Source organism: Haematobia irritans, chromosome 5 (genome assembly GCF_050003625.1).
Source record: "Haematobia irritans isolate KBUSLIRL chromosome 5, ASM5000362v1, whole genome shotgun sequence".
NCBI classification, from domain to species: Eukaryota; Metazoa; Arthropoda; class Insecta; order Diptera; family Muscidae; genus Haematobia; species Haematobia irritans.
Genome location: NC_134401.1, coordinates 170,029,084 through 170,044,314, shown reverse-complemented (window position 1 = coordinate 170,044,314; position 15,231 = coordinate 170,029,084). Strand labels below are relative to the sequence as shown.

Here is a 15,231-nt window from a genome sequence, read left to right as displayed (position 1 = left end):
AATATTTCGATGTGTTACAAACGGAATGACAAAGTTAATATACCCCCATCCTATGATGGAGGGTATAAAAATATATACTAGGGTTAATCAGCGAGTTATGTACTACTTGGAGGTACTCTAAAAAATATATTGATCTAGCATGAAAGATTATGTATCCCAAATTTTAGGTCACGCAATTTGAATTAAATAATGAAATTTTAATTAAAAGAAAGTTTATAATTTTTGCCTCCATTTTTTCATTAAATTTAGGAGACGAATCTTGGAAATTTGCATCCCTCTGTTGAAGTTGTTTGTCTTTGAACTAAGGAAATGTTTCCTCAAAGTGAAGACACGAAGACTTTAGAATGACTTTAGCTGTGCTAGAATGACTTCAATTTTCCTTTATTCTTTACCACCTTTTACTATTAAGGTGGGTATTAAGTTCGAGTTTAGCCGCCATTTTTCACTTTTCTTTAATAATCCATTTTAAGGAATACAAACTTTGTGGAAATTTGCTTTGGACAATGCCCTATCAAGTTATAATAAAATTTGCAACAAATATGTATAATTTTATGCCACCGTGGTGCAATGGTTAGCATGCCCGCCTTGCATGCTCGATTCCTGCTTCGACCGAATACCAAAAAGTTTTTCAGCGGTTTTCAGTTTTCCACCCTCAGTAATACTGGTGACATTTCTGAGGGTTTCAAAGCTTCTCTACGTGGTTTCACTGCAATGTGGAACGCTGTTCGGACTCGGCTATAAAAAGGAGGTCCCTTGTCATTGAGCTTAACATGGAATCGGGCAGCACTGATAAGGGAGAAGTTCACCAATGTGGTATCACAACGGACTGAATAGTCTAAGTGAGCCTGATACATCGGGCTGCCACCTAACCTAACCTACGCCTTTTTTTTACTGATTTAGTTTTAGCTTTAGCGGCTAAACTCGAACTTAATACCCACCTTTACCAACGTTTCTTCTATGTACTCCCCAATCTTATCAAACGATGTCCCAAACATATTTCTTTATTATCAACTACCAAGTGAAATGAGACCTAGAATTCAAACTAATTTACAATGCTTTAAAAATAAAGCGATACGATACGTGGACATATGAACATATGTTTCCTATGCTAAACAATAACAATTATCATCTATGATTATCATAAATCAATGTCTAACCAAACACCGAGTATTAATATAAAAACCATAAATACTGATATGCGGAAAAGCTTTGAAAGATTTTCAGATGATAATAAAATCCCTCACAACACAACAACAACATCATCATCATTTGAAACATTTATGGCTTTGGTAAAGAACAAACTTCCAGTATGGGGAGCATTGGCACTGAACACGCATAAAATTAGATATGCATTTGCACAATCTCAATAAAAATACATCTAGTAAAGCTTTACAAAAACAACAAAGAGAGCAATTCAAAACATCATATTTGGCGAAGGGGATTTTTTTTTGTAACATACGAAAGCACCGTTTACATGTTTATAAGGGAAAGGCTCGCAATATGGGACAAACAGAGCATATCGTATCAAATATGGGATGCTATCTTCACACATACATGCAGTGAGCCAAGAAATTGTGTTTGTTGTACCATTTCTGGGGAATTTTACATAAAGCAAGAGAGCGCTGATTTGTCTCCTAATAATTTCTATAGCAGATACTTTAGGGTTTCCGTTGTTTGTCTTCAAAACATCATCATCGTATTCGATCTCAGTAAAGCTCTCATGAATCCTCTCCCCTATATTCATATTTTTGAGAAGGTAATAAACTCACCTGACATTGGTATCACACATCTCACAATGGAATCATCATAATCTCTTAAAAAGACTTCAAAGATATCACACACATACCCACCCACACCACGATTTTGTTGTGTGCGCGTTTATGGCAAACAAGCAGAAGCCAAGTGTCATATTTGTTGTGTGAATTGTATGCTCACATTCAGTGTGGTAAGCAACAATAATGGGGAACTCCAACAAAAAAGAAACAAAATCCCGAAGAAAAACAAATTGCAATAAAAATTCAAAGCAAAAAACAAAGAAACTCGAATGAAACTGGCTGATGGCATCAAGGTATAAGCATGCATAACATATTGAAGTGTCATTCGTGCAAAGAGAACATTCAGTTGGTCGGAGGGGGGAAGGTATATGTGGAAAGCCGCACTCATCGTAATCCACCGGAAACTCTATGTCTTATGTGTTTGTTTTGAAGTTTTTGTTTTATTTTTTGTAAACGCATTAATATTAGAGTGTTAGATTCCGGTGTTAGGGGTTTGTTACACAAATATGATGGTTACACCTACAACATCAAGGCTAAGACCATGAAGACGCATTCCATGACATTTGATGATGCTATTTTCCACTTGTTCCTAATGTTGATGTTATTCCCTGCCTCCTAACACTCATACACAAAGGAGATTATACTCTTTGTTGCCACCAAAAGAACCACCATATTATCACTGCTCATGGATATACTCTTCATCACAGGAGAACAGAGTACATTGTCAGCTAAGCTCCTTTTCTGCCACACCATAGCCGTTGTTTTTTGCATTGTTTTACAAATTGAGGTATTTGTATAGGAACACAATTTTTTGAATTGTTACAAAGCCTCCCAGAGGAGGGCATATAAAATATTTAAACCTGCCACTTGTCTCATGTCTTACTCCATCTGTTTTGTTTTGTTGCTTTTTTCCTGGTTCAGCGCGGGATGTTAAATAGGCGTAAATAAAAGATGTACATTGTTTCTCTGTTACTCATCGTCATGAGGAATCTAGAAAAAGGAAGAAGACAATATTTTGGCCACCATCAGGCAATTGTTTTCGAGAACTTTTTATAGTTTCTCTGGCGAAGTGTTGCATTGGGAGACATTTTTCATTTGTTTAAAAGTTTGTTGCACAAGTGATAATCATAAGGTCTGGGTGATTCACCCATAAAGGCTCTTATATTTTTTGTGAAAAATTTTAAACAAAAACAATTTAGAGACTAACCTTTCGGGCTTATAATGCCATAATTTTCAAGTAAACTCGAGAACATGTCAGTAATTCGAAATCAATTCTGAATTATAAAGGGTGATTTGTTAAGAGCTTGATAATTTTTTTTTTTTAAAAAACGCATAAAATTTGCAAAATCTCATCGGTTCTTTATTTGAAACGTTAGATTGGTCCATGACATTTACTTTTTGAAGATAATTTCATTTAAATGTTGACCGCGGCTGCGTCTTAGGTGGTCCATTCGGAAAGTCCAATTTTGGGCAACTTTTTCGAGCATTTCGGCCGGAATAGCCCGAATTTCTTCGGAAATGTTGTCTTCCAAAGCTGGAATAGTTGCTGGCTTATTTCTGTAGACTTTAGACTTGACGTAGCCCCACAAAAAATAGTCTAAAGGCGTCAAATCGCATGATCTTGGTGGCCAACTTACCGGTCCATTTCTTGAGATGAATTGTTCTCCGAAGTTTTCCCTCAAAATGGCCATAGAATCGCGAGCTGTGTGGCATGTAGCGCCATCTTGTTGAAACCACATGTCAACCAAGTTCAGTTCTTCCATTTTTGGCAACAAAAAGTTTGTTAGCATCGAACGATAGCGATCGCCATTCACCGTAACGTTGCGTCCAACAGCATCTTTGAAAAAATACGGTCCAATGATTCCACCAGCGTACAAACCACACCAAACAGTGCATTTTTCGGGATGCATGGGCAGTTCTTGAACGGCTTCTGGTTGCTCTTCACTCCAAATGCGGCAATTTTGCTTATTTACGTAGCCATTCAACCAGAAATGAGCCTCATCGCTGAACAAAATTTGTCGATAAAAAAGCGGATTTTCTGCCAACTTTTCTAGGGCCCATTCACTGAAAATTCGACGTTGTGGCTCGTTAGTAAGTCTATTCATGATGAAATGTCAAAGCATACTGAGCATCTTTCTCTTTGACACCATGTCTGAAATCCCACGTGATCTGTCAAATACTAATGCATGAAAATCCTAACCTCAAAAGAATCACCCTTTATAAGGATGGTCAAAAATTTGTGGTGTCCTTGGGACATTCCCCTGACCTAGATAAAATATTTCGCAATCTATCTGTCCAAAATTTAGAGTCTTTCTTTGACTATCACAACTTTTTGAATTCTTGTAATATTGTCTCCCAACGAATCTGTCAGCTTTTTTATTGCCAATAGATAGATCAGTCTAAAAAACACCGAAGGAGTCTGGTCTTTTTTCTTTTATAAATGTCCCCTAGTTTCGAGCCATCTGTATAAAAATTTAATTAACCTTTTCCCCATCACTATGGTTACAGGGTGGCTGATATGCATTACTGAGAGGGGATAATCCACAGCTGAAAAACTTTTTGGAGTTTGGTCACTGGTATTGAACTCATGACACAGTGTACACAAGACGGGCATGATAAATATTGCACATTTCTAAACTTCTCGTCTATCAGTGGAAAGATGACGGTTCATTTTATTGTTTACAAACATTCAGAAATAAAGTTCTTCGTGGTGGAATTTAAACGTGATTGTGTGTTTCTTTATCTTTGGCTGAAAACCCATACGACGATAGCTACGTTAGAACCCTCCAGCATTTAAATGTGAATAAATCCGAAAAGTGAAAGCCAGATTTGATCGAAATCCGCAGTGGTAGAAAGCTTTATCGTGGGCTGTACATATCGCGAGAACGGATAGGTTAAGTGTAGTGGCAGACCGATATTCAGGCTCACTCAGATTAGTTCGTCCATTGTGATAGTACAGTGGTGAACTTCTCTCTTATCACTTAGTACTACCTGATTCTATGTTTAGATCAATGACAACGGGTCTCCTTTTAAAGGCGAGTCCGGTAAAGAAGCTTTGAAACAATCGGAAATGTCACCAAAATTTCCACCGCTGAAAAACTTTTTGGAGTTTGCTCACTGCCATTGAACCCATGACCATGTGTATGCAGGGCGGTCATGATAACCACGGTGGCTCCCATTGCGAGAGCGGATGCAATACATATTGAAAGAATGAGCTTGGACTAAAGCCATTGAAGTTTCTAAAGGTTACCGATACACCTAAAAAATTAGTCTGGAAAGAGCCAAAGAGTAACTTCGCTTGCACAAAAGTAGCCAATTAAAAGCCATTCCAAATTTAACAATTTGTGAATAAACAAAATGATCGGGTTTATTAGCCAAAGGGGTTAGCTGAAAATCTATATCTTCCATTGGCCACCAGAAATCAAGAGCCGTCGATGGTAATGGTATCGACAGCCGTAACGCGTACGGCCGCTCGTTTTCATCGACCGGTTTCAAAACAAATACCGAATCTTATCGGGAAAATGTGCTAAAGACAGAATTGAAGCCCTGGGCAGAAAAACATTCCGGACGCAGACATTCCTCAGGAAGAATGGCTTTAGAAGAAGATTGTTCGCTTCGTATTACTGCACAAAATCTCCGGATCTCAATCTGTTGGATTTGTAGCGCTTTACTTTGTTGCAATAATTATCAACCAAACTGTTAGTTAGTTAAGGGGTAACCATCACGGTTGCAAAAATCGGTAGAATTCTACCAAAAATGGTACATTTTTTACTGTTTGGTAGATTGGTAGAATTGTTGATGTTTTAGTAGATTTTTCAAAATATTCCACTCTAACTAAAAGGTACTTCAAAAATATTTATAGAAATAATTTTCTATAGAAATGAAATGTTGACAAAATTTTCTATAGAAATAAAATTTTTACAAAATTTTCTATTCGTATAAAATTTTGAGAAAAGTTTTTATAAAAATAAAATTTTGACAAAATTTTCTATAGAAATAAAATTTTGACAAAATTTTCTACAGAAATAAAATTTTGACAAAATTTTCTATAGAAATAAAATTTTGACAAAATTTTCTATTGGTATAAAATTTTGAGAAAAGTTTTTACCGAAATCAAATTTTGATTAAATTTTTGAGAAAATTTCCTGTAGAAACAAAATTTTGACAAAATTTTCTATAGAAATAAAATTTTCACAAAATTTTCTATGGGTATAAAATTTTGAGAAAGGTTTTTCTAGAAATCAAATTTTGACAAAATTTTCAATAGAAATAAAATTTTGAGAAAAGTTTTTATAGAAATAAAATTTTGTCTAAATTTTCTATAGAAATAAAATTTTGACGACATTTTCTATAGAAATAAAATGTTTACAAAATTTTCTATTGGTACAAAATTTTGAGAAAAGTTTTTACAGAAATAAAATTTTGACAAAATTTTCTATAGAAATAAAATTTTGACAAAATTTTCTATAGAAATAAAATTTTGACAAAATTTTCTATAGAAATAAAATTTTGACAAAATTTTCTATAGAAATAAAATTTTGAGAAAAGTTTTTATTGACATAAAATTTTGAGAAAAGTTTTTATTGACATAAAATTTTGGCTAAATTTTCTATAGAAATAAAATGCTTACAAAATTTTCTATTGGTACAATATTTGAGAAAAGTTTTTACAGAAATAAAATTTTGACAAAATTTTCTATAGAAATAAAATTTTGACAAAATTTTCTATAGAAATAAAATTTTGACAAAATTTTCTATAGAAATAAAATTTTGACAAAATTTTCTATAGAAATAACATGTTTACAAAATTTTCTATTGTTACAAAATTTTGAGAAAAGTTTTTACAGAAATAAAATTTTGACAAAATTTTCTATAGAAATAAAATTTTGACAAAATTTTCTATAGAAATAAAATTTTGATAAAATTTTCTATACAAATAAAATTTTGACAAAATTTTCTATAATATTTTATGCTAAATTGTTGTTTTTCTCATTCTTGTCTTTTGATATTTTTTTTTTACATACCCAATAAGGAAAACATCTCTCGCGCTAAATTGTGGCAAACCAGGGGCATACTACACAAACTACTATATTGTCCATAGGGACATCACAATGTTCAAAGAACATTTACATGTGCCCATCATAGTCAGCTAGACGAAGCCTTCGAGTGATAAGTTGTTTCAGTTATGATAATAATTTTTTATTTACCCCCGTGTACAATTTGTTTAGGAAAAATTACAGCAACATGATTGTGACAACATTTACCAGTCGAGGAATACGATGTACTCCTTAAGAATTTCTTCAACATTAAATGTGATTCGTAGGCTAAATTCCATAACAGAAAGATAGATAGATGTAGTAGATGTAATGCTATATATATATTGTGAATATTACCATTATTATCTATAACTAAGTGTGATATAAAATACAATTAATAACCAAAGAATAAAGCATTACCAGCGTTCCATTTGTAAGAGGGAGTGAGCATCAGGAATTCCCCAGGCATTCGTAATAATAATTTTAAATAATCTCACATTTAAAAAGTTTTCAAATTCGCGCTAACTCCCAATGCCATGAATTTTTTAGTAGACATAAATTCCCTTAACAAATGTTTCTGTTGTTGTTGCACCTCCAACATTTGTTGTTGTTTTTTTTGTTTTGAATGGTGTAGCCCTTCTTCCGCAGTTGGCTTCAATTTTTCATTCCCATGTTTTTTTTTTCATTCCGTACATATCTCATTCGAATGATGGATTGTTCACACACGATTCCAGGACATTAAAAGGCATACAAATGATGATGAGCATACGTTCTTAAGTGAAGTGCTCTTATAACGTTTCAAGGAGAGCACTTCACGTGGTTGTTTGCTTGCCGGTTTTTAAAGGACACTTATTTTTTTAATTTTTGTTTTATTTTTTTATTTGTGTTTGAGCCTTTTTCTAATTGTCAATCGTTTCGTTTGTGTTCTATTTTCAGTTTGGATCGTGACCAACCATTCACCTTCCAATTGGGTGCTGGACAAGTTATCAAAGGCTGGGATCAAGGTCTACTCGATATGTGTGTTGGTAAGTACAAGTCTACCTCTTTTTTCCAACAGCTTTAAAATTTTGAGGAAATTTAAAGAAGAATTGTTACTTGAATTGGGGTTTACACTAGAGGTGTGCACGTGACTGAAATTTCACTCACATTCACGAAGCAAAACGTTTATTCACGCACGATACGTGTGGTATCCAATCCCACTCACGAACACACATTCACGAAATGAAAACCAGAAACGCACGCTCACGCACGAACTACTTTTAAAGACTCACTCTCACGCACGATTCACGACAAATTCACGAGACTCACGACATTTTCCAAGCGGAAATCAGCAAAGGTAACAAAATTCAAAAATAGAATATAGTTCGAGAGCTAAATTAATTTCACTTAACGTACGAGTATGAATTAAATCTTGATTTTTTCGTGAACGTGAATTTTGCAGAAATTTTATTCACGCACATTCACAAACCGATTTTATTTCTCACGCACGCTTACGCATGACATATTTATTTTAGTCCCATTCACGAAAGTTGCTTTGGATTTTGTTCACGACTCATATGATTCACGCGTGAACCTTGATACTGATTGATTGTGGTTAGAAAATTGATCATTTTGGCAAAAAATAAAACAATCATTAGCACATTATTCTGATTTAAATCATTATTTTTGATTTTGATTTTTGATTACTTGGCGGCTAAATTTGAGTCGAGATGAGCCGACATATTCAGCTGCGGCGTCGGCTGGCAAAAAATGGTCGGCGGAGGCGTGACTCGGCGGCTTCATTCTTTGATCAATACGCATGTGGTGCCAACAACAACCAGCGTTCATCATCTGAAAACGTAACGTTACGAATTTATAAAAAAAACAAGTACGGAAAGTCTAAAGTCAGGCGGGGCCGACTATATTATACCCTGCACCACTTTGTAGATCTAAATTTTCGATACCATATCACATCCGTCAAATGTGTTGGGGGCTATATATAAAGGTTTGTCCCAAATACATACATTTAAATATCACTCGATCTGGACAGAATTTGATAGACTTCTACAAAATCTATAGACTCAAAATTTAAGTTGGCTAATGCACTAGGGTGGAACACAATTTTAGTAAAAAAATATGGGAAACGTTTAAATCTGAAGCAATTTTAAGGAAACTTCGCAAAAGTTTATTTATGATTTATCGCTCGATATATATGTATTAGAAGTTTAGGAAAATTAGAGTCATTTTTACAACTTTTCGACTAAGCATTGGCGATTAACAAGAAAAATGTTGGTATTTTGACCATTTTTGTCGAAATCAAAAAAACATATATATGGGAGCTATATCTAAATCTGAACCGATTTCAATCAAATTTGGCACACATAACTATATTACTAATTGTACTCCTAGTGCAAAATTTCAACCAAATTGGGCCAAAACTCTGGTTTCTCTGGGCATATAAGTCCACATCGGGCGAAAAATATATCTGGAAGCTATATTTAAATCTGAACCGATTTCAATCAAATTTGGCACACATGACTATACTACCAATTGTACTCCTTGAGCAAAATGTCAAGCTAATAGGGATAAAACTCTGGCTTCTGGGTCCATATAAGTGCATATCGGGCGAAAGATATATATGGGAGCTATATCTAAATCTGAATCGATTTCAACCAAATTTGGCACGCATAGCTACAATGCTAAATCTACTCCCTGTGCAAAATTTCAACCAAATTGGGCAAAAACTCTGGCAGTTAGGACCATATTAGTCCATATCGGGCGAAAGATATATATGGGAGCTATATCTAAATCTGAACCGATTTCAATAAAATTTGGCACAATTGACTATACTACTAATTGTACCCCTAGTGCAAAATTTCAACCAAATTCGGCCAAAAATCTGGCTTCTGGGGCCATATAAGTCCATATCGGGCGAAAGATATATATGGGAGCTATATCTAAATCTGAACCGATTTCAATCAAATTTTGCACACTTGACTATAGGACTAAGTGTTATGTTTGTACAAAATTTCAAGCAAATCGGTATAAAACTCTGGCTGCTGGGTCCATATTAGTGCATATCGGGCGAAAGATATATATGGGAGCTATATCTAAATCTGAACCGATTTCTTCCAAAATCAATAGGGTTCTATTCTGACCCAAATTAGGAACATGTGCCAAATTTGAAGGCGATTGGACTTAAATTGCGACCTAGACTTTGATCACAAAAATGTGTTCACAGACAGACGGACGGACGGACAGACGGACAGACGGACATGGTTATATCGACTCAGGGACCCACCCTGAGCATTATTGCCAAAGACACCATGTGTCTATATCGTCTCCATCTGGGTGTTACAAACATATGCACTAACTTATAATACCCTGTTCCACAGTGTGGCGCAGGGTATAAATATGGGAAACATTTAAATCAGAAGCAATCTTAAGGAAACTTCTCGAATGTTTATTTATGATTTATCGCTCGATATATATGTATTAGAAGTTTTGGAAAATTAGAGTCATTTTTACAACTTTTCGACTAAGCAGTGGTGATGGTATTTTGACCATTTTTGTCGAAATCAGAAAAACATATATATGGGAGCTATATCTAAATTTGAACCGATTTCAACCAAATTTGGCACGCATAGCTACAATGCTAATTCTACTCCCTGTCCAAAAAATTGGCCTCTGTGGTCATATGAGTGTAAATCGGCCGAAAGCTATATATGGAAGCTATATCTAAATCTGAACCGATTTCAACCAAATTAGGCACGCATAGCTACAATGCTAATTCTACTCTCTGTGCAAAATTTCAATTAAATCGGAGTAAAAGATTGGCCACTGTGGTCATATGAGTGTAAATCGGGCGAACGAACGATGGGAGCTATATCTAAATCGGAACCGATTTCAATAAAATTTGGCACACTTGACTACACTACTAATTGTACTCCTAGTGCAAAATTTCAACCAAATTGGGGTAAAACTCTGGCTTCTGGGACAGTATTAGTCCATATCGGGCGAAAGATATATATGGGAGCTATATCTAAATCGGAACCGATTTCAATAAAATTTGGCACACTTGACTATAGTACTAATTGTTCTTCTTGTGCAACATTTTAAGCAAATTAGGGTAAAACTCTGGCTTCTGCGGCCATATAAGTCCATATCGGGCGAAATATATTGTTACGTTTTTATATTGAGGCGTATTTAATTACCCGATAATTAAAAAGACAGTTCTTTTCAATAACGTTAATCTACAATTTATTTGTTTAACTGATTGGTTTCACTTATTTGCTCTACGATGTGTACTGTATAAACTTTAGCTTACGACTGACTTGACTGCACCCTCCGCCAGGGGCTTATATACCGTGATTTGACGATTTCGAAAATTCTGGATAGTCTGGCCTACAACCATCGAGAACTATCTTGATACAATTTATCTAACACCACATATTCAACTGGTTATCTTCATTGCCTACAGCCATCTGGAATATTCCATCGGCGTTATTTTACAGGTGATATGGCACACATACTTTTAGGCTTATGCTAGTAATCTAGTGCATTCTACTAGATTAGGTAGATGTCGTGCAGGTATAAAACCAAAGGCGTTACTTTTACAATGAACGATTGGAAACACAAAAGATGTTTAAGGAAGTACTAGAAAATAAAGAAATGACTCTAACAAGTTATGACGTAATTTTATCGTTACAATTTGAAAATTAACGTAAACTAATTTAAATAAACTTAAATCTAGAAATATCACATTCGTAACACTGCCTCCCGCTTAAGCCTGTTCGTCCCGAATAGGCACAGAACCCGTTCCGTATGGAGCCAAACGTTCCAGGTGAACGACTTTCATCTTTGACCTTGGGCTGTCGTCTTTTTGAATGCGGTATACAACATCATTGATCTTCTTGATGACTTTATATGGGCCTTCCCACTGTGTTTGTAGTTTAGGACATAATCCTTTCTTTCGGTGCGGGTTGAATAGCAGAACCAGTTGTCCTTCACTAAAGCCCTCAGTGTTTGCTGCACGATCATATCTCGCCTTCATTCTGTTGCTAACCATTTTTATTTTGTTTCGCACTGATTCGTGAACTTTACCAAATGTGTTTGGTATGTCGTTACTGGTTTCTTCCATGGCGAGCTCATTGGGTGTAGCGCCAAATATCAAATCTCCGGGCAACTTCAATTCCGTTCCGAATAGGACCTTGGCCGGTGTTCGGGACGTAGAATCATGTATGGCTGATCTATACGACAGCAAAAACTTTGGTATATGATCGTCCCAGTCTCGTTGGCCGTTATCCACTACCTTTCGAAGATGTTCTTCCAGAGTGCGATTAAACCTTTCTACCATGCCATCAGACTGCGGATGCAATGGCGTAGTCCTTGTTTTCTTGATACCGAGGGAGTCACACATCTCTTTGAATATGGCCGATTCGAAATTTCTTCCTTGGTCTGAGTGTATCTCGGTCGGCACACCGTAGCGACATATCCAGTTCTTGTCGACTACATCTACAATCGTCTTCACCTCTTGGTTAGGAATGGCATAAACTTCTGGCCACTTGCTGAAGTAGTCCATGACCACAAGGACATATCGATTTCCAGAATCACTTACTGGGAAAGGCCCTGCAACGTCCATTGCTATTCTTTCAAAAGGCGCTCCTGGCCTATACTCTTGCATAAGACCTCTACTTTTTCGTCTTGGCCCTTTCGCCTTTATGCACTTCTCACAATTTGCCACCCATTCAGCAATTGATTTCTGGCATCCAACCCAGTAGAATCGTTTCTTCACTTTCTCGGCTGTTTTGGTTATTCCTAAGTGACCTCCACTAGGTCCATTGTGGAATTCCGTCAAAACATCCTTTACCTTGGAATCTGGCACGATTATCAAGTTGCGGCTATTCTTGCCATCTTCACTTTCCCACTTACGTTGTAGGGTTCCGTTGACCAGACATAGACTGTCCCATTGAGCCCAGTATGATTTCATAAGTGGGCTTTCGGCTGCGATGTCTTTCTTACTGGGTTTCTTATCTTCTTCTTTCGCCGAAATAATTTTGCTCAAAATGAGATCTTTACGCTGTTCTGCTGGCCAGTCCACTCCAGATTCGACGTGCAACAGCCTGATATCCACGATTTCTTCCTTATGTTCAGCTTTCGAGCAGTGTTTGCACTCGACATTACAAGGTCGACGTGACAAGGCGTCCGCGTTGCCGTGTTTGCCACCTTTTCTATGCTCGATACTGAAATCATAGCTTTGGAGTCTTTCTATCCAACGTGCCAGCTGAGCTTCCGGATTCTTGAATTGAAGCAACCATCGTAGAGCTGAATGGTCAGTTCTTAACAAGAAATTCTGTCCATACAAGTATTTGTGGTAATGCTTCACGCTTTCTATGACAGCAAGCAGCTCTCTTCTTGTTACGCAATAGTTCTTCTCGGGCTTGGATAACGTTCGGCTAAAATATCCGATGACCTTTTCTTTACCTTCAATCTGTTGAGATAGTACACCACCAATTCCGTACGCACTAGCATCTGTATCCAAAATAAATTTTTCGCCCGGAATAGGATACGCTAGAACAGGAGCTGAACATAAAAGTTCTTTTAAATGTTGGAATGAATCCTCCTGTTCGTCGCTCCACTGGAACTTCTGACCTTTTTGCGTCAATTTATGGAGACTAGCGGCGATGCTGGCGAAGTTTGGGACGAATCGTCGGTAATATGTACATAACCCAAGGAAACTTCTTAATTCGTGGAGATTTCGGGGTCGTGGCCAATCTCTGACAGCTTGGATTTTGTCTTCATCGGTGGATATGCCCTCTGCAGTCACATGATGACCCAGGTATTTCACTTCCCGCTGGAAAAGGGAGCATTTCTTTGCGTTAAGGCGTAGACCAGCGGCTGACAATTGCTGGATAACGTCTTTCAAGTTCTTAAGGTGCTCGTCAAATGTTTTGCCCATCACTATGATGTCGTCCAAGTATATCAAGCACGACTTCCAGTGCAACCCCTTCAGTACCCGCTCCATCAATCTTTCGAAGGTAGCCGGAGCGTTGCAGAGCCCGAACGGCATTACATTGAATTGCCAGAGACCGCCATTAACGCCAAAAGCCGTCTTTTCCTTGTCTTTCTCGGCGATCTCTACTTGCCAATATCCACTCTGCAAATCAAGCGTAGAAAACCATGTTGTTCCGGCTAGTGTGTCCAACGTGTCATCAATGCGTGGAAGCGGATAACTGTCCTTTTTGGTGACATCATTCAGTTTTCTGTAGTCCACGCAGAATCGGGTACTTCCATCTTTCTTTTTGACCAGCACAACTGGGGAACACCAAGGACTTGATGATGGCTCGATCACTCCACTCTCCGCCATTTCCTTTATGAGCTTTTGAACTTCGTCTCTTTTTGCCAGGGGAACACTTCGTGGTGCCTGTTTTATGGGCCTTTCTTCTGCGGTTTTAATTTCATGTTTCACTACAGATGTTCTTCCTTGATTTCCCTTTTCAGAAGCAAAAGCAGAGGCGTTTTTCCGCAACAATTGCTTGGCTTTATTTCTCTCTGACGGCGATAGATGACGTGTCCAAGCCTCAAAATACCCTTCTAGATGTTTTCTCACTGCTCCATGTGTCTTTGATGAGTTGCCTTCCAAATTGACTATTGCCTCGGCTGGTGTACATTTTCCAATATCAGAAAATTTTGCAATTTGCTCATGATTGTCAGACATGTTCAAGACACGAACTGGTATTAGTCTCTCTTCGTTCGTTGTTACCAGGGCATTTGCTATCAAGATGTTGTTGCTTTTGTTTTCTGCTGGTTCAACAACCCACAATTGGCCGACTTCACAATCTCCATTCATAGAAACCCATATAATTGCTTCGGCATTCGGTGGTATAGACTCTGACTGGCTCGTTGTCAAACGTCTGACAGGTGTATTCTCGTCGTATCCCACGTTTACCGTTATTTCGGCATCGCACCATGTCATTACACGACGCTTCATATCCAGATTGAGGCCAAAAGCAATCATGAAATCCGCTCCAATTATAACTTCGTCTACTATATCGGCCACAATGAAATCATAATTAACGGATTTGTTTGCAATGGTTAACTTTACAGGAACCTTTCCATATACAGTTGCGGGTTCACCTGTAGCCGTGCGTAGTCTGACTCCAATCAATGGTGTAACTTTCTCTTTTACTATGTCTGATCTAATGATAGACTTCGACGCACCCGTATCCAACGTCAATGTACGCTTGTCGCCGTTAACACACCCCGCGACAGTTAAATTGTTATTTTGCTGTTGTACTATTGCTATGGAGATTGTGGGGCCATCATATGTGGGAGCCAGCTCTTGCCCCGCTGAACTAGCTCTATTTAGTTTAAAGGTGACTCACTGGACTGTGGGTTCACCCACAAATGGCTATTGTTTGATGGGGATGGGTATGGCGATTT

General features: G+C 37.2%; 1 protein-coding gene across 2 annotated transcripts in view; it reads left to right on the top strand.

The window, feature by feature from the left end:
- The window catches only part of Fkbp14 (peptidyl-prolyl cis-trans isomerase Fkb14), a 63,373-nt gene that overhangs the window by 40,955 nt on the left and 7,187 nt on the right, over positions 1–15,231 (top strand). For both annotated transcript variants that reach the window (XM_075311040.1, XM_075311039.1), the window contains exon 4: positions 7,747–7,835. In XM_075311040.1, coding sequence (XP_075167155.1) covers positions 7,747–7,835 — 89 coding nt within the window. The remainder of the gene's footprint in view (positions 1–7,746; positions 7,836–15,231) is intronic.